Source organism: Chaetodon auriga, chromosome 12, assembly GCF_051107435.1.
Source record: "Chaetodon auriga isolate fChaAug3 chromosome 12, fChaAug3.hap1, whole genome shotgun sequence".
In the NCBI taxonomy this organism is placed as follows: Eukaryota; Metazoa; Chordata; class Actinopteri; order Chaetodontiformes; family Chaetodontidae; genus Chaetodon; species Chaetodon auriga.
The window spans coordinates 10,512,063-10,534,569 of NC_135085.1; the positions used below are offsets into that span (position 1 = coordinate 10,512,063).

At 42.6% G+C, this 22,507-nt stretch overlaps 3 protein-coding genes and 1 non-coding gene across 7 annotated transcripts; 2 read left to right on the forward strand and 2 right to left on the reverse strand.

The window, feature by feature from the left end:
• Positions 1-196: 196 nt before the first annotated feature.
• On the forward strand, positions 197-1,661 carry mrpl34 (mitochondrial ribosomal protein L34). Its single transcript, XM_076745436.1, has 2 exons — positions 197-322; positions 940-1,661. The coding sequence occupies exons 1-2, from the start codon at positions 267-269 to the stop codon at positions 1,256-1,258; spliced, it is 375 nt and encodes a 124-aa protein (XP_076601551.1). The 5' UTR covers positions 197-266; the 3' UTR covers positions 1,259-1,661.
• Positions 1,662-2,341: 680 nt separating this feature from the next.
• On the forward strand, positions 2,342-5,896 carry LOC143329056 (DET1- and DDB1-associated protein 1-like). Its single transcript, XM_076744727.1, has 5 exons — positions 2,342-2,674; positions 3,345-3,425; positions 3,563-3,614; positions 3,845-3,906; positions 4,039-5,896. Exons 1-5 carry the CDS (start codon positions 2,666-2,668, stop codon positions 4,141-4,143), a joined length of 309 nt encoding a protein of 102 aa, XP_076600842.1. The 5' UTR covers positions 2,342-2,665; the 3' UTR covers positions 4,144-5,896.
• Positions 5,897-6,203: 307 nt separating this feature from the next.
• On the reverse strand, positions 6,204-21,662 carry LOC143329055 (anoctamin-8-like). 4 transcript variants are annotated; one of them, XM_076744726.1, is made up of 18 exons: positions 20,477-21,662; positions 16,924-17,034; positions 15,493-15,625; positions 14,165-14,303; positions 13,924-14,020; positions 13,609-13,725; positions 13,296-13,423; positions 12,828-12,989; positions 11,815-11,967; positions 11,350-11,476; positions 11,069-11,124; positions 10,886-10,960; positions 9,597-10,094; positions 9,090-9,230; positions 8,777-8,968; positions 8,537-8,668; positions 8,109-8,219; positions 6,204-7,555 (listed from the first exon to the last, which is right to left on the reverse strand). In XM_076744726.1, the coding sequence occupies exons 1-18, from the start codon at positions 20,661-20,663 to the stop codon at positions 6,893-6,895; spliced, it is 3,222 nt and encodes a 1,073-aa protein (XP_076600841.1). In that variant the 5' UTR covers positions 20,664-21,662; the 3' UTR covers positions 6,204-6,892. The 4 variants fall into 4 exon arrangements, with proteins under 4 accessions (XP_076600841.1, XP_076600838.1, XP_076600840.1 ...); XM_076744723.1 differs by having other exon boundaries at positions 6,213-7,555; positions 9,090-9,266; XM_076744725.1 differs by having other exon boundaries at positions 6,213-7,552; positions 9,090-9,269.
• Positions 12,314-12,386, reverse strand: trnak-cuu (transfer RNA lysine (anticodon CUU)). The gene has a single exon. It is a non-coding gene; the product is annotated as a tRNA-Lys (tRNA).
• Positions 21,663-22,507: the final 845 nt, after the last annotated feature.

Here is a 22,507-nt window from a genome sequence, read left to right on the forward strand (position 1 = left end):
ACACAGTAACATTAAATCATGACCCTTACAGTTACAGCCATTATTGTTGCTAATAAACAGTTGTATCGGTGAAACGTGTCGGCAAACAGCTTGAGCATTTAACCTGAAAAGCTTTACGCAGGGCGATAATGTCTCAACGTAGCAACAAACGTTTCAATTGGTTGAAAGGACAGAGCCAATCAGGTTACCTCATATTCGCATGGAGCCTGGCAGACCTGTGACATTCACAGTTCGTGTGTCTGTGTCGACTTTATAACTATCTAAATATGAACATTTTACGGTCGTCTTTCTCCCGACTGCGCGGAATAACCCATGTCACCAGGTAACAGAGTTCACGCACTTTAATGCCAGACATATGGCAAAGCTAGTCGTGTTTTTTTTTGTTTTGTTACGATGTTAACATTAGCAAGCTAGTTTAGCGGTACGTTAGCAGCGTGGCTAGGTAATCATGGAGCTAGCAACCCACTCACTGGACATTAGATTTGGTTAGGTGATGGATAATCCCATTATATCTTAATTATAGCCAATTGATCATGAGCCACGATACTGAGTTACATTTGTAGATGTTATTCACTGTAATAGTTACAGTATTCGTAATGTTGCAGGAGGAACAAGTTGTAGCCTCGTCTGCGGCATATCCAGACTTGCTGTCGGCAGTGGCATGCCATCAGCCTCCAATATATACCCCTAGTTTTTGTTTATGTATAGTTGTTTTCTATATTCATGAAGGACTGCACATGTCACGTATAGTCTTAACACCTGTGGCTATTAAGATTGAAACCAATTCTTGCTGTCAGTGAATGATGCTCCTCTACATATGCATAGCAGCACCATAAATGTATTATTGTGCGTAATCACAGAATTATTTTGGCATAATGTTGATATTAGAGAATAATATTTGTTTGTAACATATTTAATCTTTGCTCTTTGCTTCAACAGCATGGCTGCAGGGAACCTTGCTGTAAGTGGCACCTCTCACCTTAGATTAATCAGCAGCTGGGTTGTGCCCAGAGCAGCTGCAGGACTTCAGATTTCCAGATGTGGGCCGCTTTCTTCACAAGCTGAGGGTTCAGGAGTGTTCCAGCAGCTTCCGTGGCAATACCAGCAGGTACGGACACGGAAAAGAGGATCAGAGTACCAGCCCAAGAATATCAAACGCAAGAGGACTCATGGCTGGATCAAGAGGCTCAGCTCAAAAAGCGGCATCGAAGTGATTCTACGGCGCATGTTGAAGGGACGGAAATCACTCTCACACTGAAGGTTTCAATGGGAAAACCAAGAGACTTTCAGGAAAAAGACATTGGATCTGAAATGCTGGCAGTGCTCAGCAAAGAAGATGTGTGCTGGGTTAACTGGTGATACTGGGTGTGGGTTGGGTTTGGCATTCTCAACGCACTAATAATGGGCGGGAGTTTGAAAACTGGCCTTTCGACAAACAAGTTGCATTTGCCTTGGGTAAAAAGAAGCATGGCAGTTTCACCCACTTATCTCTGGTCAATAATGTTTTCTTCATGATCACTAAGTGTTTGATCTTTTTTTCTCATTTGAAATCATTTTGTTCAGACTAAATTTGTATTAAAAATCTATGTCACCATATTTTTTCTCAAATGAAAACATCAATTCCTTTTGACTGGAAATAAAAACCATCCCTGCAGAATTTACATGCATTTGTATTTGTGTTTGAAAAGGAAAAAAAAAAAAACATCAGTGTTTCCCAAAGACAGTTTATGGATAAAGGATTTGTTGTCTTTGGGCTGGTGAGCTAGTGGAAATGATTACTCTCAGAGTGTAGAGAGGGTCCTTCTGGTCTTGTGTCACAATAGTCAAGGTAACCCAGAAATCCATTAGTGACCTTTTATGTTGAAGCCAAGAAATCTTTGAAGATGAGAAATCAAGATCAAGAAAAAGAAGATAAAATGGAGGAATTAATTTACACATTTATGTTGAAAATATTTTACACAAGCAGCATTTTTCCATTTTTCCACAGTTAAACTACAGGTACAATAACTGTAGTTTTTGGTCTGGAGGAGTTGTACGTATACCTTTTAGTGTTTACATTTAGTCGTAGTTTTAATGTAAATAATTTTTAGTCTAGATAGAGGATTGTTCTGCTGTTGTTAACAACTTACTGCTGCAGCAGAGAATAGCAGCTGAGAGGCATAAATACACAGTACATGGAGGAGGGTACACATAAGAAAGAGCCTGTGCTGTTTTCATGCCACTACCCCCTCGCATTGGCAGATTGGTCTGTTACATAATCACTTTCTATCCAATCAGCGCATTGCTTTTCGCTCTCTTCACGCGTCTACCACCGTTCAACCAATGAGGTACGGTGAATCTCGCACGGTAACTGCCCTCGAACAGAGAAAAACAAAAATGGAGTTGTGAACTAGTAACAATTAGCTTCTCCAGGACGTTCAGTTTTAGTTTTTCTATTTACCTTTACATGAGTGGAAGTTCTCGCCTGATGTGGAGTGGCGTGATGCGATAATATCAGAGTCATACGTTTTTTATTTTTTATAGCAGTCGTGAGAAGCTGTCGAACGGGTAAACAAACCGGTATCTTGGTTACGACAAAGACGACAAGGCTTAGTGGCTAGCTAACGTTAGCTAAAACAGTAGCATCTGCTCGTTTTCACTCTCACTGGGCTTGACTTGGACGGAAATGGAGAAGGTATGTTTACCGCTGGTTGTTTGCTCTATCGTATATGTTTAGGTATAAATGTTAGCTTGAATGTTTGGTCCTTATCAGCTCAGATAGACAAGTTACTTACATCGTGGCAAACAGGACGCAGTGTAAATAGTCTAATTTCACGTAAGTACCGCTTTACCGCCACGGTATCTACAATCAACAACAACACAAACGCAACTCTTTTGTTACTGATCTCATTTTTCACGAGCGGAGGTGAAAGATTCAAGATTTTCTCTGCACTTAAACGGCTACTTTGTCTTCTCTTCTGCTTTGCTGGGATAATGCATCCACCTGACAGGTGTGGCATATCAAGATGCTGATTTAACAGCATAATAATTGCAATGGTGTGCCTTTGGCTGGTCACATTAAAAGGACAGTTTCATCACACAACGAAACGCCAGAGTTGTCACAAGATTTGAAGGAGCGCGTTACTGACATGCTCCCTCAAAACTTAGATCTCAAGTCTTAAGTCTTAGATGTTCAACTCGTGGAATACGGGAGCAAAAACGAAAGTGTTGTTTTTATCTTTTTGTTGTCCTCTGTTAGTCAGTGAGAGCGATGGTTGTTGGCCTTACCACCTGGGACTTTCCGTTCGTTACAACTGTGGGTGCACGGAAGTGTTTTTGTTCATGTTTTTCTGTTGTGTTCACAGGGAGATTTCCTGAAGGGACTGCCTGTCTACAACAAAAATAACTTCAGCAGGTTCCATGCTGACTCTGTATGTAAAGCATCAGTAAGTCATCTTTTTTGTTCTCAAAGTGCTGAGATGAAATCACGATATCAGAAGTATTACCACATGGTAGTCCTGTATCTTGTTTTGAGGTCATTTTAGCCGATTTATGGACTTAGCATGGATCTCTGTTGTTTTAGAACCGTCGACCATCTGTGTATCTTCCAACGCGGGAATATCCATCAGAGCAGAGTAAGTACATTGATTCAATATTGTAGTTATATCTGAGGAAGAGAGCATACCACAACTCTTTTGCTTAGTAGTGGTCTCAGTTTCAGGCTTACATTAGAGGAAGTTTCCGAATTATAGTGTGGTTATCATTCAACCTGTTAAGATAATATTGTATGGGAAAAGCTGACTGCCCCTTTTTTTACTTTCGTGTGTCTTACGATCTAATCAGTATCTGTGTTGTGTCTCCTCAGTCATTGTCACAGAGAAGACGAACATCCTACTGCGATATCTTCATCAGCAGTGGGACAAAAAGGTAAAGAGTTTTAATAAAAATTCATGTGATGGAGGTGAAAGCTGCTGCAGATGGTATTATTTATGGCAGCAGAGATCCTCTGCTTTGTGCTCCATGTTTTTTTTTAATGTGTTTTTTTTCTTACGTTGTCAGAATGCAGCCAAAAAGCGAGAACAGGATCAAACAGAGGGGGAGAACACAGCACCTCCAAGGAAAATCGCTAGAACAGACAGCCGGGAGCTGAATGAGGATTCATAAACAGCTGTGCTGTTGATGCTCACCCAGCAGAGACTGATCCAAACAAAATGTACACACAGATGCAGGATGTGTTTGCAAACCCAGGCCTTTACACTGAAGCACGCAAGGATCGATACTTCTCACACCACAGCCGGCATGACATTAATCCCAGAATCATTCGGTTTTAATGTGTGCATTGACTTCAGTTCTCCTCCTTAACCAAAACCTTTATTTGCTACTTTCTCCCAGTATTTTCTTTACTTCCAAGACAGCTCTGCCTCAGATTCTAGTCTTTGTAGTTTGAAAATAATGTACATCTACCTCCTTATTCCTCAACCTCCTGGTTTTCCTCCAAGTATGCTCACACAGCTTCCTTTTAAAAATGCAGGGAGGGAAGTCGTTGCTGCTCTGCTGCTATTTAAGGGTTTACAGCTGTAGTTATTCATACCATCTCTGAAATATGCACGGTTTGAGTTAAGTCTGATTAAGTCACATCCTGTCTTTTGTGGCTCCTACTCCATTAGTTTTGAATTATATAATAACAACGACCCTTACGTTTCTGTTCATCTTATATGGGATTACTGTTATTACAGTAACTGCAAATAAACCTGCATTGTGTTTGTTGCTTAGACTTAATTATCTGTTCAGGGTTTGTAATGAAGACATGAGTGTTGAAAGCAATCTTTTCTTTTGATGAATGATTTATTGCCTTAAATGGAGCGCATGTGTTTTCACTATGTCTTAGAGTGCCCTTTTGGTTTACATTGTTTCAGGTGAAGAAAAGAACCACTGTTGAGTTGAATGGATATTGGTATGTCTTTTTAATGGGGACATGTTCAAGCCAATACTGTCGTACTAAAGGATGCAAGCTGTTTTTGTGCAGTGTGACCTGCAGATTTTGTAGCCATATTCTGAGGTTGATTGCCAGTAGTTTGAGATCAGCGCTTTATGAGCAGTGATTACGTGTTGGTATTGCAAAGTTAGCACAAGCTTTTATGGGATAGGCGATGACTGCGGGTCTTTAGCTGTACTGATGTGTAGGCTACTCAAAAGGACTGCTTTCAGTCCTTGTTATGAGTGTGCCATTCACATTTGCTGAAATAGGTTGATCATTTGACTCATAATGAGGGAATTAGCTATTGACAGCACGGCTAAATACACACAGTCTGTGTTTGCTGCCTAAAGTTGGTGACGCTCATCCCAGTGCGCCACCCATCTGGTGTGTTTGTACAGTATGTATATTGTGATTGTTATGACCCTTTATCAGGTAACAAACTGACTCACTCTGATTTTCTCTTCCCAAGTCAACCACATGGTTGTTTCATTTTGTTTAAGTGATTTGTCCTTTTCACACTGGAGGGTCACAAAAGCATTTTACTGCTTTGCACCTTTTGAAACATCACTTTTTACATTCTAGAAAAAAGGTTATCTGCTGTAAATTGTGTTTATCATATTTTCAATGTTTGGCATGAGTGAGAGTTTAATCTGTTATTGTACATTTTTAATTATGTTAAGCTCACTGTTTCAAGGTTAAGCAGTATATGTTCAGTCTGGCAGCTTATGTCTGTCAAAACAAGTAGAATACACACTTTAGGTTTCCCAAGTATGACTTTAAACCAGAGAGATGCAGTGTTTTATTTTCCCGGCTCTTCATAGAGGAGAGTGTGAACTCTAGTTTTGTCATATCATTTGTATTCCATCACCTTACCGAGTTTGGAATGTGTATTGTTAAATGCTTTGCTTTGAGTTTATTGTATAAATGTATTGTTGTCAATTTCAGCTCTCGTTCTTGTATAGATTACACTATGACATACAGTAAAGGCTGTAACTCATAGTAAACAGCAACACTGAAGAGAATCCCCTCCTTCCTATTGCATTTATTGTACATCGTAGTAGTGTAGTTGTGTACTGGGAAATAGTATGAGGTTATCTTCTGGTAAAGATATTTCTTATAGGTGTGTGTATGTTCTCTTCTGAATTTAAGTGTTATCATTTTCCTTAAATAATAAGTTTACATACATGTCTTATTTCCCCGAAACCATCCTGTGATACTGACGTACTGTTAACAAAATCAGCCAGTGCTTTGTCTTTGATGGATGTTTATTCAAGTGAGGTTTATTTGCATTATAGAAGTACATTCACTAATTTATGTAGTAAAATAATTCATAGAAAATCAAAGTTAAGAAAAATAGAATATTTTTTATGGTCACAGTGAGTATAATCTGACCTATTGCGGAAGAATACAATGGCTTTGAAAGTGCTTCACAACTGAAAAGAAAGGATGAATGTGATGCATGCACACAATGTAACATGCATTCAGTACAGGCATCAGAATGAGCAACAAACCAGAATGGGGAGCTGCTGTTTGTCCTTTGACAGAGGGGCTCATCGATGATCAGGTCCTGGCTTTTGAAAAAAAAAAAAAAGATCCCTCACATCAGTGTAATCTGTTGTGGTGCTATTGAAAACCAGGCAGTCATGCAGTATTTGAACCTTAATTAAAGGTTACTCAAGCCCCATTCAAGAAGTTACACTTACTGTACATATTTTACATGGAAGCTAGATAATCAGGTGTTAATCGATACAGGATAATACTTTGTGTGAAGTAAGTGGCATCTAGAGTGAAGTCTAATGCTCGCTGACCTTACATGTGGTCCTTGTGACTAACGTGCTCTCCTACAGAAACAGGGGTCTCGCTGTCTGGATCTTGATTGAACATTTATACATTGCTCTCTGTTCATAATATTACATTGGTATGATTGAACATTTATTAACTCTTGGAGCCAGAGTTCTCTAAATCAGTCAATTGTCTTGATTCTCCTTTATCTGACTCATTAGAGGGTAATTCCTCGGGGGCTGTGTTTAAGTCAGCCCTGTTGGGCTGAGCGTTGGCAAGCTGTGTCGCTGGTGGTGTCCCATTCACACACACCACAGTCCCCTCGGATTTGCTAAAACTGAACAGCTTCCCAGGACTGAATGTCCTGTTGGGGGACTGTGACCTCTCCTGGCCACTAGGGGGTACTGAGGAGGTCACCGTTGACCCTGGATTTGCTCCAACCGCCACTGCTGGCTCTTTTTTCACCTCAGGCGACTTTAAGAACTTCAGAAATCCTGTGAGCTTTGCCTCACCCCCTGTCGGGGACTGGGCTGGTGAACGTGAGGTGCCGGAAGAGAACTTTCCCTGGAGAGGGATGATCTGCTTGAGCTTCATCACATTGTTGTTTCCCAGCAGAGAGCTGGGTCTCTTAGGCTTGTCCCCTGGCTTGCCCCCTGCTGCTTTGTCATGGTGGTGCTGGTGCTGGGCGTCGGCCTTGTGGTAGTCACTCTCCTGACGGGCTTCGGCCTGCAGCTCAGCCTGACGATGAAGCTCCTCCTCTTCACGACGGCGTCTAAGCTGCTGTTGGAAGTGCTGCTGGGCCTGCTGCTCATGCTTCTAAATGACGAGTTAAAATGAAGACACGAAAGAGGAGATAAAGAGAGTCACAGGGAGAAGAAGAAAGATGAGGGAAAAGAGAAAGAGGAGAGGAAAGGATAAAGACAAGTGTAAATTCAAGTGAGGCTGCAGTGCTGACAATTATAAGACTGAACATTCTTCAGATCAGAGTGAGTAACAGAGCCTGTGTGCCCTCTCTCATTTAGCATCTTCACTGTTGTCATTCAATCCAGCAGTCAGTTCACACAAACAAGTGGTTTGGAACTTGTTTGCACTAAGTTTGCTGACTCACAGTTGTGTTATTCTAAGACGTATTTAAGACACCATTAATACAAGTGCCACTGATGTGATACAACTCTCTCCAGACAAACAGTCAGACACATACAGTTATGTTGCCAGGCTGCACTAGTGTGCATTTTAAGACAATGCACACCAAGAGACCAAGGGACACACAGGGATACAGTACATATACAGCAATATGATAGGAATCAGACAAAGTGCAGCCAGCAGCAAGCCTTGGCCAAAGGTCTTTCAAGCTATGATACAACTATACCTTGAAAGCTTCCCTTCGTCGGTACTCTAGCTTGGCCATTTCTTCTGCTACCCAGCCAGGGATATCAGGGATGGCAACATGGATGATGTACTTTAGGAGTATGGCAAAGTGCTGTGAACCATCGAGACCACACAGGGACAGGCTCAACACACAGTTACATCAAGGCACAATCACATTCTGCTTCCTACTCGGTATTTTTCTTTTCACTTCAGACTGAACAACACAGCACATGCCAAAAACTCCTGTGAGGGTTTTGTGTCCAATAATGGATTAAAACATTGATTTTGATTTTTACAAAGTCACAACAAAAAACAGCAGGTCATGCACATTTCTTCTGTAATATAAAAAAAAGGCTATTTGGGGAATAAAACTACATTTTGTTTTAACTACAAAACCTTTCAGGGACAAATCTGCATTACTGCACATACCTCGAGTAAGACAATGGAGATGATGGTCATCTCAGGACTCAACCAGGGGAACAGACGCTGGAGCTGCCCACACTGACCAATCAGGTAGCAGTTCACTATGATGGCTATCAAGCCCATGGCCTCCATTGCAGTCTGATGTAGAGAGACAGAGAGCGAGACAGGAAGAAGTGTACAGGCTGCTCTGATGTACGATGCAGCCTGGAAGGCTTCGCTGACATTTTCCAAAACAAACACACTGACCTGCCATTGTCCGATGTTCTCCACCCGCTGTCCAAAGGGTCTCTGCAGGCCGGTGCAGAGCTTCAGGGCGTCACTGCGGATCTCGATGATGTTGTTGATAAGAGCACACATGGCCGCCAGGGGAAACGCAGAGGAGAAGAGCACCACATAGCCAAACTGAATGAACATTTCCTGGTAGTCCTGAAGCGTATCCTGTCAGGAGTCAAACATCGTGAAACAATACTATTCTTTTCATAGGCGCGCTGTTGTGAAATTGGACATAGATGTTGTTATATGATGGAAGATAGTTTGTAAAAAGTAAAATGAGTCCCACCTCGTATGTCTGCATGCAGCTCTCGATCTCCGCCTGGGTCAGAGTGACAGTTTTGGGTTCTTCTGGTGGATCAATCCAGGACTTCTTATCCTCCTTCCCCTCACCTACGTTCTTTCTTCTCTGACAGAGAGAGTCAGATTCCTTTGGAGAGGACACAGTGCCATTCTCCTTGGTCTCCTGCTAATGTACACATTACACTACAATACTTTCTCCAGTGACTAAGACATCTTGCATAGTTTCATTTGGTTTGTCAGTGTTCTGCTTGCATGCATGGGATCAACCTCCACAGACATGATGTGACTTAATTAATAAAACCACATGAAACAAGCTGAGCTGTACTGGAAAAAGCTACAACCATCTAAACATAATGTGAGATTCCTGTTTCTTTAAGACAGTGGAAATGGTGTGACAACCTCAGACAAAATCACTGCTTGAGATGGAGATTTTCAAAACCACACAGCTAAAAAAAACTGAATGATAAGTCGTAGTAACAAACAGACCACATACTTGAGTCAACGATTCACAATCACTGTCCTCATCACAACTGTCAAAAATACTGGACGGATCCATCCCTTCCTCTACCAGTGTGGGACTGTCCTCGAGGAAGCTGTCATACACCGTCTGCGTTTCCGTCGTGACATCCTGGTAGTCGACCTTCTCCGTGAAGCTGACTTTACGCTGCTTCAGATTGCTGTCATTCATGTCCCACTCTTCCTCTGTCAGCCTGAATCCGGCTTTCAGATCCCCCCTTCTCCTCGGCTCTGGGTTACCATTAGCAGTGTGACTGACAGGGATCCCTCTGGGACCAAGGAAGGAATAGGCTGTCATCGAGGCCTGAGCCTTCCCCAGAGCCAGACGGCCATACTTAAGCATGATGGCTTGGAGCAGCTCCCACAGCACCTTTGGGGTGAAGACACCCAGCTTGTTTTGCTCATAGAGATAAGGTTGGAGGACCTCTTTGATGTTCTGCAGGAACTGGCGGAAGATCAGTAGAGTGGCTAGCATCTGTGAGGAGAAGGAAGACATCCGTTAATGGGCCCAAGAGTCGACACATGCACACTAAGTGTAAAGCAAGCATATATGATGCAGATCTTCAGTCTGACTTAAGGTACAAATGCAGTTCACTGACGTCACCTCACGGCATCTGACAAACCACACGACACTAAAGTGGCACTAAATAACTTTAAAGAAGAAATTACACATTCTCCCTCTTATAAAATGAAATGCTGAATTCAGTAAAATGCACCATTGCTCCATTGAAAACCCTCAGGGATTTTGCTGCTAAAGCCTTACCTGATCTGGTATGGCCATTGGTTCTGTAATTGACCCTCCATTATAGCACTCCCCCAAACACTGAGTGTACAGTCATTACTTAGGGTGATATTCTTCATTTGAAGAGTCTGGAGGGTGGGATCAGCTAACTAGCTTACTACGGTACCTACTGTGTCAATTAAGTATGTATACATGCACTTTAAATCCAGCCAACATTACCCAAGATAAGCTCATGCTTCAGTTACTCCTCATCTAAAAAGTATTTTGCCTTGTAACATTAAAAATAAAATACTGCTTGAAAAAAGTATGCGAGCTAAGCCACACAGGGTTATGAGCAAAATAACCCTGCAATACCAGATCAATGCATCTCTGTATTTGCATGTTAAATTATCACCAGTATCATATCAAGCTGCATATGTCTGTGAGAATGGAAAGTTTGACACAGAAGCAGTGACTCGGGAGGGTGGGGCTTAGCGTAGCTTTCCTTTGTTCTGCTTTGTGATGCTGCCAACAGTTGCTGTTACCTCCTTGAGTCGCTCCATGTCCTTGAGGTAGAATCCGATGTAGAAAAGGCTAAGGTAAGAATTGATGAATTCAAACTGTGAAACAACCACAGGAAGGAGAGATGACAGGAAGTCAAACACACACTCAACCAACACGAACTGTCTCATTCTACCCCAAAGAGAAGGGAAGTAAGCATGACTTACAAAAACCATCTTGATGATGAGATTATTCTCATAGGCACTCTGAAGTCTGTAGTTCTCTGGATGAAGAAATAAATATAAAAGAATCTGAATTCTGAAGAATGCAAAGGACAAGGCAGCACTCAGGTAGCACAGAAATATACTCACACATACTGAGAGGATGCCTATCCAAAATTACAATCAAGGGAAAACATGTTCCACTTTAATTTAAGTAATTCCTCTCTTAAAAATGTCACAGATAATAATTCACTGTTGTGCCTAGAGAGTTCATGTGTGTCTCTCACCCATGTCATTAAGCCAGTAGGCAATCTTCTTATACACTTCATCACACACGGTTACAGTTAGGGCCAGAAGTATCTTGGGAATGAATCGTGTGATACCAGGTAGCTCCTGAATCTCCATCACCACTTCCTGCAAGGTGCATTAGAAGCATAATGAATATTTAATAAGCTCTATTCATTCTGATCTCTCAAATCTCACAGCTATTTTTAAAAGTCTATTAGATGAATATGAGCTGGCAATTCGAATGTGCTTTGTTTAACGTGTTAGTTAAGATGATATCGTTCACGGACTAAACTGTAGTTATGGATCTTAACTTTCTGGCACATAATAAACTGTACCGCTGCTCTTTCTCGTCGGGTTTAAGCTCGTCACAAGAAATACATGGAAACATCCTCATTTATCAGCCCCAGACTGCATCAACTCCATTTCATTCCATTCATCCAGCGTGCTGTGTTATCTGTTCGAACCTGCAGTTCCAGGCAGAGGAGCATAGCGAGGAAGACAAAACAGAGACAGAGGAGGCAGATGGGCAGGCTGACCAGCCATCTGAACAGAGCTCTCTTCCAGGGCGGGTAGTAGAACTCCTCACAGCCCGTTATGGGACTGCAGCGCTTCACTCCCTGCAGAGTCAGCAGAGGAAGAGAAAACAGCCGGGGAGGGTGTCAGAGACTTCATGATTGCAATCATCTTAGCTGGAGAATGGACTGCTCCATAATAACTGATTGCCTGCTTGATTGCATTTCGTTCTTTAATAACACCAATTTAGATCCTGGGGTGACACTTTTAACTTGATCAAAGTTGCTATTTTTACAACTTTCTATCACAAACTGCTATGAATTCAGAATGTATGTATAAAAAAATCCAACCCACATCGGTGATTAAGTAACACAATGCACATTATCTCCTCATAAAAGTATCTCATACTAAGGCTGCTGTTGCCAGAAGTGCATCCCTAAAAAACATTTGCGCCCAACGTGGGGCTCGAACCCACGACCCTGAGATTAAGAGTCTCATGCTCTACCGACTGAGCTAGCCGGGCTTTTTTTTGTTTGCTGTTTCCCACACATTTTGAAAGTGGACACCCATGTCTCCCTCCCCCAAATCCTCTATTCATTCCACACAGCAGGAGATGGGAGGAGGCGGGAGAGGGGCCGCCTGCCCGCCCTCTTCTCTCAGCGCACATGGGGTATGAACACTCCTCTTGTCAACATGCTCACATTTCCTGGTTTTGTGTGGCAATCCTGCAGACTTGCCCAAGCGCTCACTGATTAACAACTCAACCAGACTGACATTGCAACTACACCTGAGGAAAGAGGAACTAGTGTGTTGAAATAAAATAAAAACAATGTGAATGTTCGAGGGTCAATCTGAGCAAATGCTGCAGGAAGTGAATAAAACCTTTTGTGCACCCACAACAAAGCAGCACTGCTTTTTCATGCACGCATGCAGCATGCATGCAAGCTTCAGCGATAATCCTCACCCTGAACTGTGGCCTGGGCTCCTCCAAGGACTCGGCGGGGGTGTCCAAGGTGCCCCACCTGTAGGCCAGCTCTGCCTCTCGCCTCTTCCAGCGCTCCAGAAACAACGTCGCCCACACAACATTGAAGAGGGCAAAAACCACACAGCAGATATCCTGACTGGTCTGTGAGCGAGCGTGAGAGAGTCAAAAGATGCTTATATAAGATCTGAAAGTATTGATTGTGCCATGCAGTCTGTGTAGGTTATGTGTGCTGCTTCAACGTCTCTTCTTCTTTTTACAAAATGCACAATATAGAAGAAAAAAAAATATAGAAAATATAGAAAGATTGTCAGCGAATTAACATCAAAACCTCACTAAAATTCTCAAATCAGCATGAGTACCCACACTGTATATTGTGACTTTCAGTAACATTCAACATGTTTGAAAAGGCAGCTCTTGTATAATGAATCTTGTCATAGGATCCTTTACCTGGTCAGCCTCTGCGAGTATCCAGAGCAGAAAGCCGATGACAGCAGGGTAAAGCATGGAGTTAGTGTAGAAACCCAGCCAGGCAAAGTACATGCTGATCTTCACGCCAAAGTAGTCACAGATGTCATCTAGATAGCAGATGAAAAAAGTAATATTAAGACATTGAGAAGAAGAAGCATTATGTCTAAAGACACTAGATAACAACAAGCTCATACTATTTTAGAATAGAAATGGGACTTGATATGAATGGTCAGGCCTGCTGTTGACTGTCCTGCCTAATTTCCTTCAAAATAAAACCTGGATATTTGCCTACCCAGGGGCTGCCTTTCACACACCGCCTGGACCCAAGAAGTCATCAGCTGGTTGAGGATCCTCTGCTCATGGAGAGGAAACATTTGATGGATCACCCCGCGAGCCACCAGCTCTGGAACTGAAGAGCACGCATCACGAGCCTTACACATAGTCCATGTTTGACAAAAGTTTGTCAGATCACATCAGTGTATTGTTTATCTGTAGGCTCACATCATTCTCAAATACTTCAAGTGTAACTTTGCATCTAAAATCCATAGCACAAATTACTGATGATATTTAGATATAAAAGGTTCAGTCGTAATAAATGGCAGCATACTGATTGGCTGTCCCTCCAGGAAGTGAATGTTGTGAAGCACCTCTCCCTGTTTGGCTCGCAGATTGTCCAGCCAATACTTTATAATGCTCTGACGCTCCTGTAAACCAACACAAAAAGAGGATAACTCAAAATAATTGGTGAAACATACTTTGAATTCTGACTCAAAGAATCTTCAATGACACATCCCAAATTTGAACAGCATGACACGCTGCTCACATGGCTGACAGTTTCGACCTCTGACCTGTGAGGTGAAAAAGCAGAGCTCGCTCTCTATGTTCTCATAGATGTTGTCTTCCTCGCAGGAAAAGCGCCGCATCCCACCGCCAAACTGCGGTTTGACGGCCTTGTGCATGCTCATCTGCTCGGCCCCCCGCAGTAAGCTGAGGGTGAGGAGAGAGGGTGAATGAGCAGCGGGATTAAACCTGTGTGTAGAGGCTGCAGATGTTTGACAGATTAGTGCATTGAGGGTAAGCACACAGTAAACTATAACACACACACACACACACACACACACACACAGCTGTCACTGATAACTCTCAGTGTAGTTTCTAAATGAATTTACTGACGTATGCTTAAAAGAATAGTTTGGCGATTTGTGCGAAACACATTTTTTCTCTTTGGTGGTCGTACGCAGTAAACAAACAAGCTTTACTTTATGCTAAGCTAAGATAATCGAGTCCTGGCTCGAACTTCGAGTGGCCCTTTTCCACACATACACGGTATGCTGCCTTGGCTTAGCTCAGTTCAACCCAGTGCAGCAGGGATTTGCATCTGCGTTAAAAAGGGCTACCTGCTTAAAGGTTTGTTTTTTACTGATGATCCTTGTAACTCCTGTCAAAAAAAGTAAATAAGTATCTCCCCAAATGTTGAAATGTTCCTTTAACTCTAACATTCAAAGTAAAAACTGAAAAACAAAATGTACTCACTCTCTGATTAGCTGGATTCGCACTCTGGCAGCAGCACCATATTTGACTTTGCAGGCTTAATAAAACATTACAGTTCCAGGCCTTACTGAAAAATGTGACATATTAATGTCATTTCTTGCCTTTATGTGCTTTGCTGCAGAAATGTTCACACACATCCAGATATACATGCACACAAACCCTAACTGACAGATCAGATGAAGCTTCGTTAACTTTGAGATATTGGCTTCTTCTGCAAAATCTATTGGAGATTTCTACGTGTAAGCTTGGGTAATAAATGGAATCATCAATAGGTGGTTCGGATAAAATGGGGATTTGTTTACAGCCTGTCTGCTCGTGTTGTTCGTCCTCCTTGAATTCAATCTAGCAGTCTTGCTGAGCCTAGTGTGCGTGTGCAGTTAAAAATGAAGTAAAATGTTCCCAACAGAAGCAGGGATGATACTTCAATCACCACGCATGTCCATTATTCTAACCCCAACACTCATCGTCTGCTTGGAACAGCAAGAACCAGCCAAAATGTCCTCACTCAGAACAGTTCAAACAAAGACAATAGCAGCCCACTCATCCATGCACACACACCACACACACACACACACACACACACATGCACACACAGTGAGACAGAGTGTGAGTTCGGGAGTCTTACTTCTCAAATGTTGTCGTGATGAAGAAGGCGTGTGTCTGGGTGTGTTTATGCTGTCGAACCTGAATGCTGACTTGTGGGATTCCAACACGAATCTGATTGAGGAGCCACAGCAGAGTGTGGTCGTCTATTGTATCTGGAGGAGGGAAAAAACTGCTTTGAGTCCGACAGCATCATCTCATCACTTATACACAACTGACAGTGAGCAGTGAATATGAGCATCAAAATACATACTGCATTTTGAAACAACAGCTTCTTGTCTATGTCCGCTCTGATTCCTCACACGTTTGCAGGCGTGTGTGCCAACGGCAGGAAATGACGGTTTTACTGCCGCATAAAGAATGTGGACCAAACCCATCCTTCACCGGCCTGACAGAGGGGCCGAGAGGCAGTAGGGTGGTGATGACAGTAAGAGGTCACTCCAATTAAATCCGACATATATGTCTGCATATATCAAACATTCTTTTTCCATATATCTAAAATAAATTAAGATCAATTGGACATTAATGAGCAATGACTCTCTATCCCTCCAGCATGCACAAAGACTGGAATTCTGGAGTCCTTTACATTGCACGCAGAGATCCTATATGGGCCGAATGTTTGTTATAAGTGAGCTATTTACTGTGAGAGGCCTGGAAATCAGCACAAACATGAGTTGTTTTAACTGTCTGACAAAATTAACAAAGCTTTATGTACAACTGTAGGATCCAGTGGTCAAGAATGTGTTCAAATGTGAAATATGTTGTGGAGTTGCTTAATAATATCTATAATAAACTATATCTGTATAGCACAGTGACAAAGAACAAGACACAGCAATGTACACAGTCAATCTGATGAGAACAAAAACATAAAAATAAAAACACATCAATTAAAAGTGATCAAACATGGATAGAACTGATGATCGACTGTAATAACTCACTCTTTCCATGTGAATCTAACAGCCATCTTTACGAGAGTTGTCTTCGTGCTCACATTGTGGATGGTGTGTTGGTTTGCTTTTGTATTTGAATGTTGGTGAAAATGTGTTTTTGAAGGCTGGAGTCCATGTTGATGCTTGCACTTCTTCTATTTTGACTGCAATTAATGAGAATGATCTGTTTTCCCATTGTTTCAATTAACAATGAATGTGTAACATCATACAAAAATTAAGTTATTCTGTAAACAATTCAATAAGTCACACTGCGAAGTTAGTGTGATGAAGTGCTTCACAGTTTTATACCCACAACGGCAACTGCCTAAAAAAACACTGCAGAATGTGCTGGTCTGACGGTACAGGTACAGTAAATGGATGAGATCTAATTGTCCCCAGAGACCACTTTGAGTCCAGAGTGGCTGGCTGACCACCAAAGACATTTAATGAGGGTGCGCTGTTCTCTCTATAGTGAGGCATTCATCACAGGACAAACAGGGAGGACAGGCTGGAGCTTACCGTACCTGGGAATGTCATCAGGATATCACAGTTTTCGGTGGGCACCATCTTGAGCCAGGACTTCCGAGACATAATGTAGTGCCTGGCCTGCAGAAGGCGCTTCCCAAACAGTTTATCTAAAAGGAAAAACAGGGCAAGAAGGTGAGAGTGAGGCAAATTGGAGTTAATGGAGTTTAAAATGAGTGAGAAAGAGGGCTCGACGGAGTGTGCGTGAGAGAAAAGCGGGACAGGCAGACGGTGATATTTTCTCATCAAGGACACAGATGACATTAGTCTGACTCTGCCACTCATCAACAGTGTTATTCCTTCTCTCTCACTGGGACTTGAGAGAAAAGAAAAAATGACAGAAATGGCTAAAACAGTTGTTCAGCCAGCATGAAGGTTGACTGTGCTTCACTGGTCACATGACTTTGAGTAAATGCTCTGTGCTCTAAACAAATAGATAAACTGGCTGGTGTGTAAATGGCCAGAAGCAAACTAGCTTTTCCAATCTGTCTCTAAAACCATTGAGAGCAACAGACCTTGCCAGCAGTGTCGTGCTTCATCACAATCAGCTCTGAAGTCATCATCTTTTCACTGCTTCTTCTTCTTCTTTCACACTCTCAAGTCAGGCCTGTAGTGACTGACCGATCTCTTTATTGTTCACTGAATCGAACAGTGACACTCTCTCAGGACGTGTCTGTGACCAGGATTTCACATTCTGCAGCATAACTGCATTAGCACATCACCTACTTCTCCCCGTCACTGAGCGCCATCGGGGCTGCTGGCACCTCTCTGTTATAGCATTATGTTTTAGAGCCACAAGCCAACTCAGTGACTGTGACTCTTGAGTCTTGTGACTCTTGTGCGTGAGACGTAATGATGCAATCCAAGTCACAGACACCGAATGCTCTTTTCCTTTGTCTTACATCTGTCTTGGATGTTTCTGAATACTTCAAAGCGACTCTCTCTCGGACTGTCAGAGGTGTCACTGCTCATTAAGGCCACAAGACATGTATGTCTCTGACATGCATATCTCTCTGCCAGGCAGCAGCAATATATCCATTCAGAGCCACATTACTATGTATGATGAGAAGACTTAAAGTCCACCTGCAGCAGAGATGGTGCAAACTGAAGAACCTGAGTATACTGTAGACTACACATCTTTAGATTCTTCCCTTTGTGGAAACAGTTGTGGCCAGCACTATAGACCAGACCACCGTCTTTGAAGCCTCACAGTCTCCCAGTGTAAATGCATCACAATCATTACTGATCGTGGTACATTAATTGTTAATTTAATGATACAAAGCCATTTCTAAGTCAGAGGTCTCCCGGGATGAAACATGTGACATGGAGAACATTAACTACATAGCTTGACATGCAACTTGCCATAAACAAACACAACAATGAAAACTGATCTTGGATATGTTGACGTTGTGTCACATCACAACATCACAAGCCTACTTTTGCATTCTCCCATTATTTATGTGATCATATGCTTATGTCCAAGCTTAGCTGTTCCTAGGACTGTGCTCTGCTGGACAGAGACCTCAGATGTTCCTGGAATTCACTAAAGCCACTCTCCCAGTTTGTGGGTCACTGGCCCCAGTGCTCCGATTACCCCTGGTCCCACTGTTGCCTTTACTCCCCACATCTTCTCTAGCTCCTCTTTCAGCCCTTGGTATTTGTTGAACTTCTCCTGTTCCTTCTTCTTGATGTTGCTGTCGCTATGTCTATCACTACAGTCTTCTTCTGTTGTTTGTCTATCAACACGATGTCTGCTTGGTTAGCCACCACCATATTGTCAGTCTGGATCTGGAGGTCCCTCAGGATCTTGGCTTGCACATTTACCACTTTAGGAGGTGTCTTCCATTTTGACCTTGGAGCCTCCAGCCCTTACTCAGAACAGATGTACCTGTACATTATGCCTGCCACTTGGTTATGGCGTTCCATGTACGCTTTTCCTGCCAGCATCTTACACCCTGCTACTATGTACTGAACTGTCTGAGGAGCATCTTTGCACAGCCTGCACCTGGGGTCCTATCTGGTGTGGTAGACCCCTGCCTCTATTGATCTTGTACTGAGGGCCTGTTCTTGTGCAGCCATGATTAGTGCTTCTGTGCTGTCTGGCAGTGATACGTGCTGTGAAGGGCTTCGTCCCTCCATGATGGTTGGTCCTCCTCTTCTGCATGATCAGGCTTCTGTTGCCCGAGATATTCACTTAGCAGCTCATCTTTGGGAGCCATCCTCAATATCTTGTAGATAATGTACATAGTTGATTTCATTTTTATTTTGTATCTTTTTTACTGTCTATTTGTTCTACATTTCATTCTGCTGTTGTAACAAGAGAATTTCTCCAGCGTGTGATCAATTACCTCTTATCTTATCTTATCTCATCTCATCTTATCTTAGAGGCTTAGATATAGATTCTGAAACCTATTTATTTTGTCATATATGTGTTTTTTAATACCACTCAGCTTAGCTTGGAAATCAAACTTATCAAATTACGCACATTATGAATCTGTTGATGACCTACTTTAACTTCATCAGAATTTTCACTAAATGTCAAAAAAGTGTCAGTTGACAACCAGGGACAGCTACCCAGAAGTTCAACCACTCTTCACTCAAGAGCCCCACCACATTGAGCTATTGTATACATACATGCTGGCTCATTGTAAGTAAATCTGAATTTCTTTTCATTTTAAAGCCTACAGCCTATCACACTTTGAATGTTTAAAGGTCACTATCATACTCTGTAAGCCTATATCACCCATCCTGATCCATATAAATGATTGTCTCCAATTGATTAACATGGGTCAATTCAATATGAAAATCACAGCAATGACTGCAGTGTCATTGTTCAGGCTAAGATTGCTTAAGGTTATATGATCATATCCAGATGGCCAGACCGTCGCTTGACTCTCTCCTCTTGGCCAGAGATGCTGGATGAGCATAAAATTCAACAATTCAGGGGTCCTGATACAGACAGGGGGTCTACGGACGGTGAAGTCACCAAAGCACCCAGTGCTGCTTAATTATCCTCATCATGCAGCTCCGGAACGAACCATAACAACAGCCACTTGCTTACTCACCGATCAAATATCTCTCCCGTACAACCCTCAAGTCTTCAACACACCTGAGACAAAGCGGACACGGCTGACACCTGAGCCTGCAACGCGATCCTTCAGTCTGCTCGAAGAGTGGTGTAGCACGGCCCGTCGGGACATGCACCTCGGCTGCTCATGACTCCTGCATGCACCTGTGGACCACTAACGGCTGACTCTTCCCGGGCCTGTCTCGGTCGGAATGCGCACTATGTAGCGGGAAAAGGAAAGACGCACCGAAACCAAAACCCAATCACGGACGATTGACCCCTTCAGCCTCCCGTGAGTCATTCGGTGAAGTGAAGTCTGTCAAGCATCAGTGACTGCACCATATTACCCACGCACAGTAGCCTAATCTTTTTATCCCCATCTTTTTTTTCCTGTGCAAGTGAGCAAATACCCAGCTTCATTTGATCTCCGCTGCACGCACACAGGACGCACGATTTTTTTTTTTTTTTTTTTTTCTGTTACTAACCGAGCACTCCGGACGGTGATAGGGACGTTTGCTGCTGCTGGTGGTTGTTGGTCCTGTCCTGCTGCTCGCTGGGTACCGTCCTCTCCATCCTCTCCCCTGCCCCGTCGCTGTCGTCGACGTCTGCGGTGCTGCTGCTACTGTTTACAGTAGCGTCGGTGTCAGCTGCTCCGCTGCCCGCCGCTTGCATGGTGGTGTACACGAATACTCCAGGTGGCGTTGGGGCTGGAAGTACCGCACTGCACGTAGGACGCAGCTTTTATTGCATGGCCGTTGCATGGGAAGGGAAAACCCTTAGTGTATCTGATAGAGGAGGAGGAGGAGGAAGAAGAAGAGGAGGAGGAACATGATCATGGCATCTACACGTTACGTGCAGTAGTCGTGACTGGGTGGTGACGACAGAGTTTAGGGGAACACCGCGCAGGCTGCAGGTCTGCAGACGATGACATGTGTGTTCACCTGCACGTGAAGAGCTGCAGGTGGGTCAGACCCACGTGTCTTTGATTTTATTGATCAGAATGAATGTTCACTGCCACAGTGACTTCTCGCATATTTTGGTTATTGGTCAAGAAATATGTAGCCCAGTTTGACAGTGTTTGAAATTTCAACATGGCCTGTGTATGTGCGCTATTTGTGACACTGAAAATGGAATTTAAGGTGGGCTATATTTCAGAATGGCTCACATGTTGTTTTCACATGAAAAAAATATCAGTTTCAGATTTCAAGTCACAGCAGAGCCAGATTAATCTAAAAAAAAAAAAAAATATTGGCACCCACTTTTTATTTGATTATCACTTTGGATTAGTAAATATAAAGCCAGGCGGTGGTTAGCTTAGCTTAGCTTAGCATGAAGACTGGAAGCAGGGGAAAACAGCTAGCCTGACTCTGTCCAAGGGCAGCCAGACCAAAAAGACATGTAAAGCTCACAAATTAACATTGTGTATCTTGTTTGTTTAGTCTGTACAAAAACTAAAGTGCAAAAACAAACGCAGGATGCCAGGAAACCAGTGGAAACTCCAGGAAGTCACTGTCAGCAGCAATTGTTGCTCACACAACTCCCCATACTCCCATAAACCCACAAATGTTTGTTTTTGATATTCAGTTTGTGTACAGATTAAACAGTTACAGATGTTTAATGTGTGAAGTAAGCTTTAGAGGTGCTGGTAGGTGGATTTTGTTAACACACACACACACAAAAAATAATTACAAAAAATAATAAAAAAGCCATGCTAGCTGTTTCCACCTGTTTCCAGTCTTTGTGCTAAGATAAGCTAAGCTAACTGGCTGCTGGCTGTAGCATAATATTTAACACACAGACACGAGAGAGGTATCAGTCTACTCATCAAACTCAATTCACAGAACAATACTTCAATAGTCCATATTTGTAATTTCTTACAAACCCTCAGTAAAGCCATGGCTCCCATGAACTGTCTCTGTTTCAAAGATTCACGTAAATATTCTGTATATCAGGCAACGTGTTAATTGAGCCCATGCTTCAACAGCCAGCCCTTTTCTACAACAGCGTCTTAAAAACATGTTGACAGCTGAACAGCTTGGAGAGTTCAATGAGAGTGGAATTATATGGCATTTAAATGTTCATGTCTCATTTTCCACCAACAATATGATAAAACATCTTGTGTGGAAATGCTCGGCCCAACAGGGCCAGAGAGACACTAATTGAATTTCTTGGGATCAATTATTCATTCACACCTTCTGTTGAGACTATCACCCTAAGGCCCATCTGTCTGCTTGTCACAGGGTCTCACTGTCAGGTCAACACATGGACACTTTCTCCCTCGGCTATGTCTGCTGGAAGAGGGTCTTTTGTGTCTGTGTTTCACTGCTTCAGGCACAGTGAAGACAAACACAAGAGCAGACCACTGTGACTGTGAGAGAATAAAGTGACCACATCCTTCAATGTAATGAGAGCTGAAGAGCTTTCTTTAGCAATTTGCAAGCAAATATGTCACATGATTAAAAATAAAAACACAATATCACAATATCAAAGCTTCCACTTACTAATCATGATTATCC

What these genes read in the sequence shown, in the direction of transcription:
- LOC143329056 (XM_076744727.1), top strand. An exon ending in ACTCTGTATGTAAAGCATCA is followed by an intron (nt 3,426 to 3,562) that starts GTAAGTCATCTT and finishes CTGTTGTTTTAG; the next exon opens with AACCGTCGACCATCTGTGTA. An exon ending in GGAATATCCATCAGAGCAGA is followed by an intron (nt 3,615 to 3,844) that starts GTAAGTACATTG and finishes GTGTCTCCTCAG; the next exon opens with TCATTGTCACAGAGAAGACG.
- LOC143329055 (XM_076744722.1), bottom strand. Translation starts at nt 20,663, where the DNA reads ATGCAAGCGGCGGGCAGCGGAGCAGCTGACACCGACGCTACTGTAAAC. An exon ending in ATCACGACAACATTTGAGAA is followed by an intron (nt 14,304 to 15,492) that starts GTAAGACTCCCG and finishes CCTCACCCTCAG; the next exon opens with CTTACTGCGGGGGGCCGAGC. An exon ending in TACTCGCAGAGGCTGACCAG is followed by an intron (nt 12,990 to 13,295) that starts GTAAAGGATCCT and finishes GCTCGCTCACAG; the next exon opens with ACCAGTCAGGATATCTGCTG.
- mrpl34 (XM_076745436.1), top strand. Translation starts at nt 267, where the DNA reads ATGAACATTTTACGGTCGTCTTTCTCCCGACTGCGCGGAATAACCCAT. An exon ending in GGAATAACCCATGTCACCAG is followed by an intron (nt 323 to 939) that starts GTAACAGAGTTC and finishes TTGCTTCAACAG; the next exon opens with CATGGCTGCAGGGAACCTTG.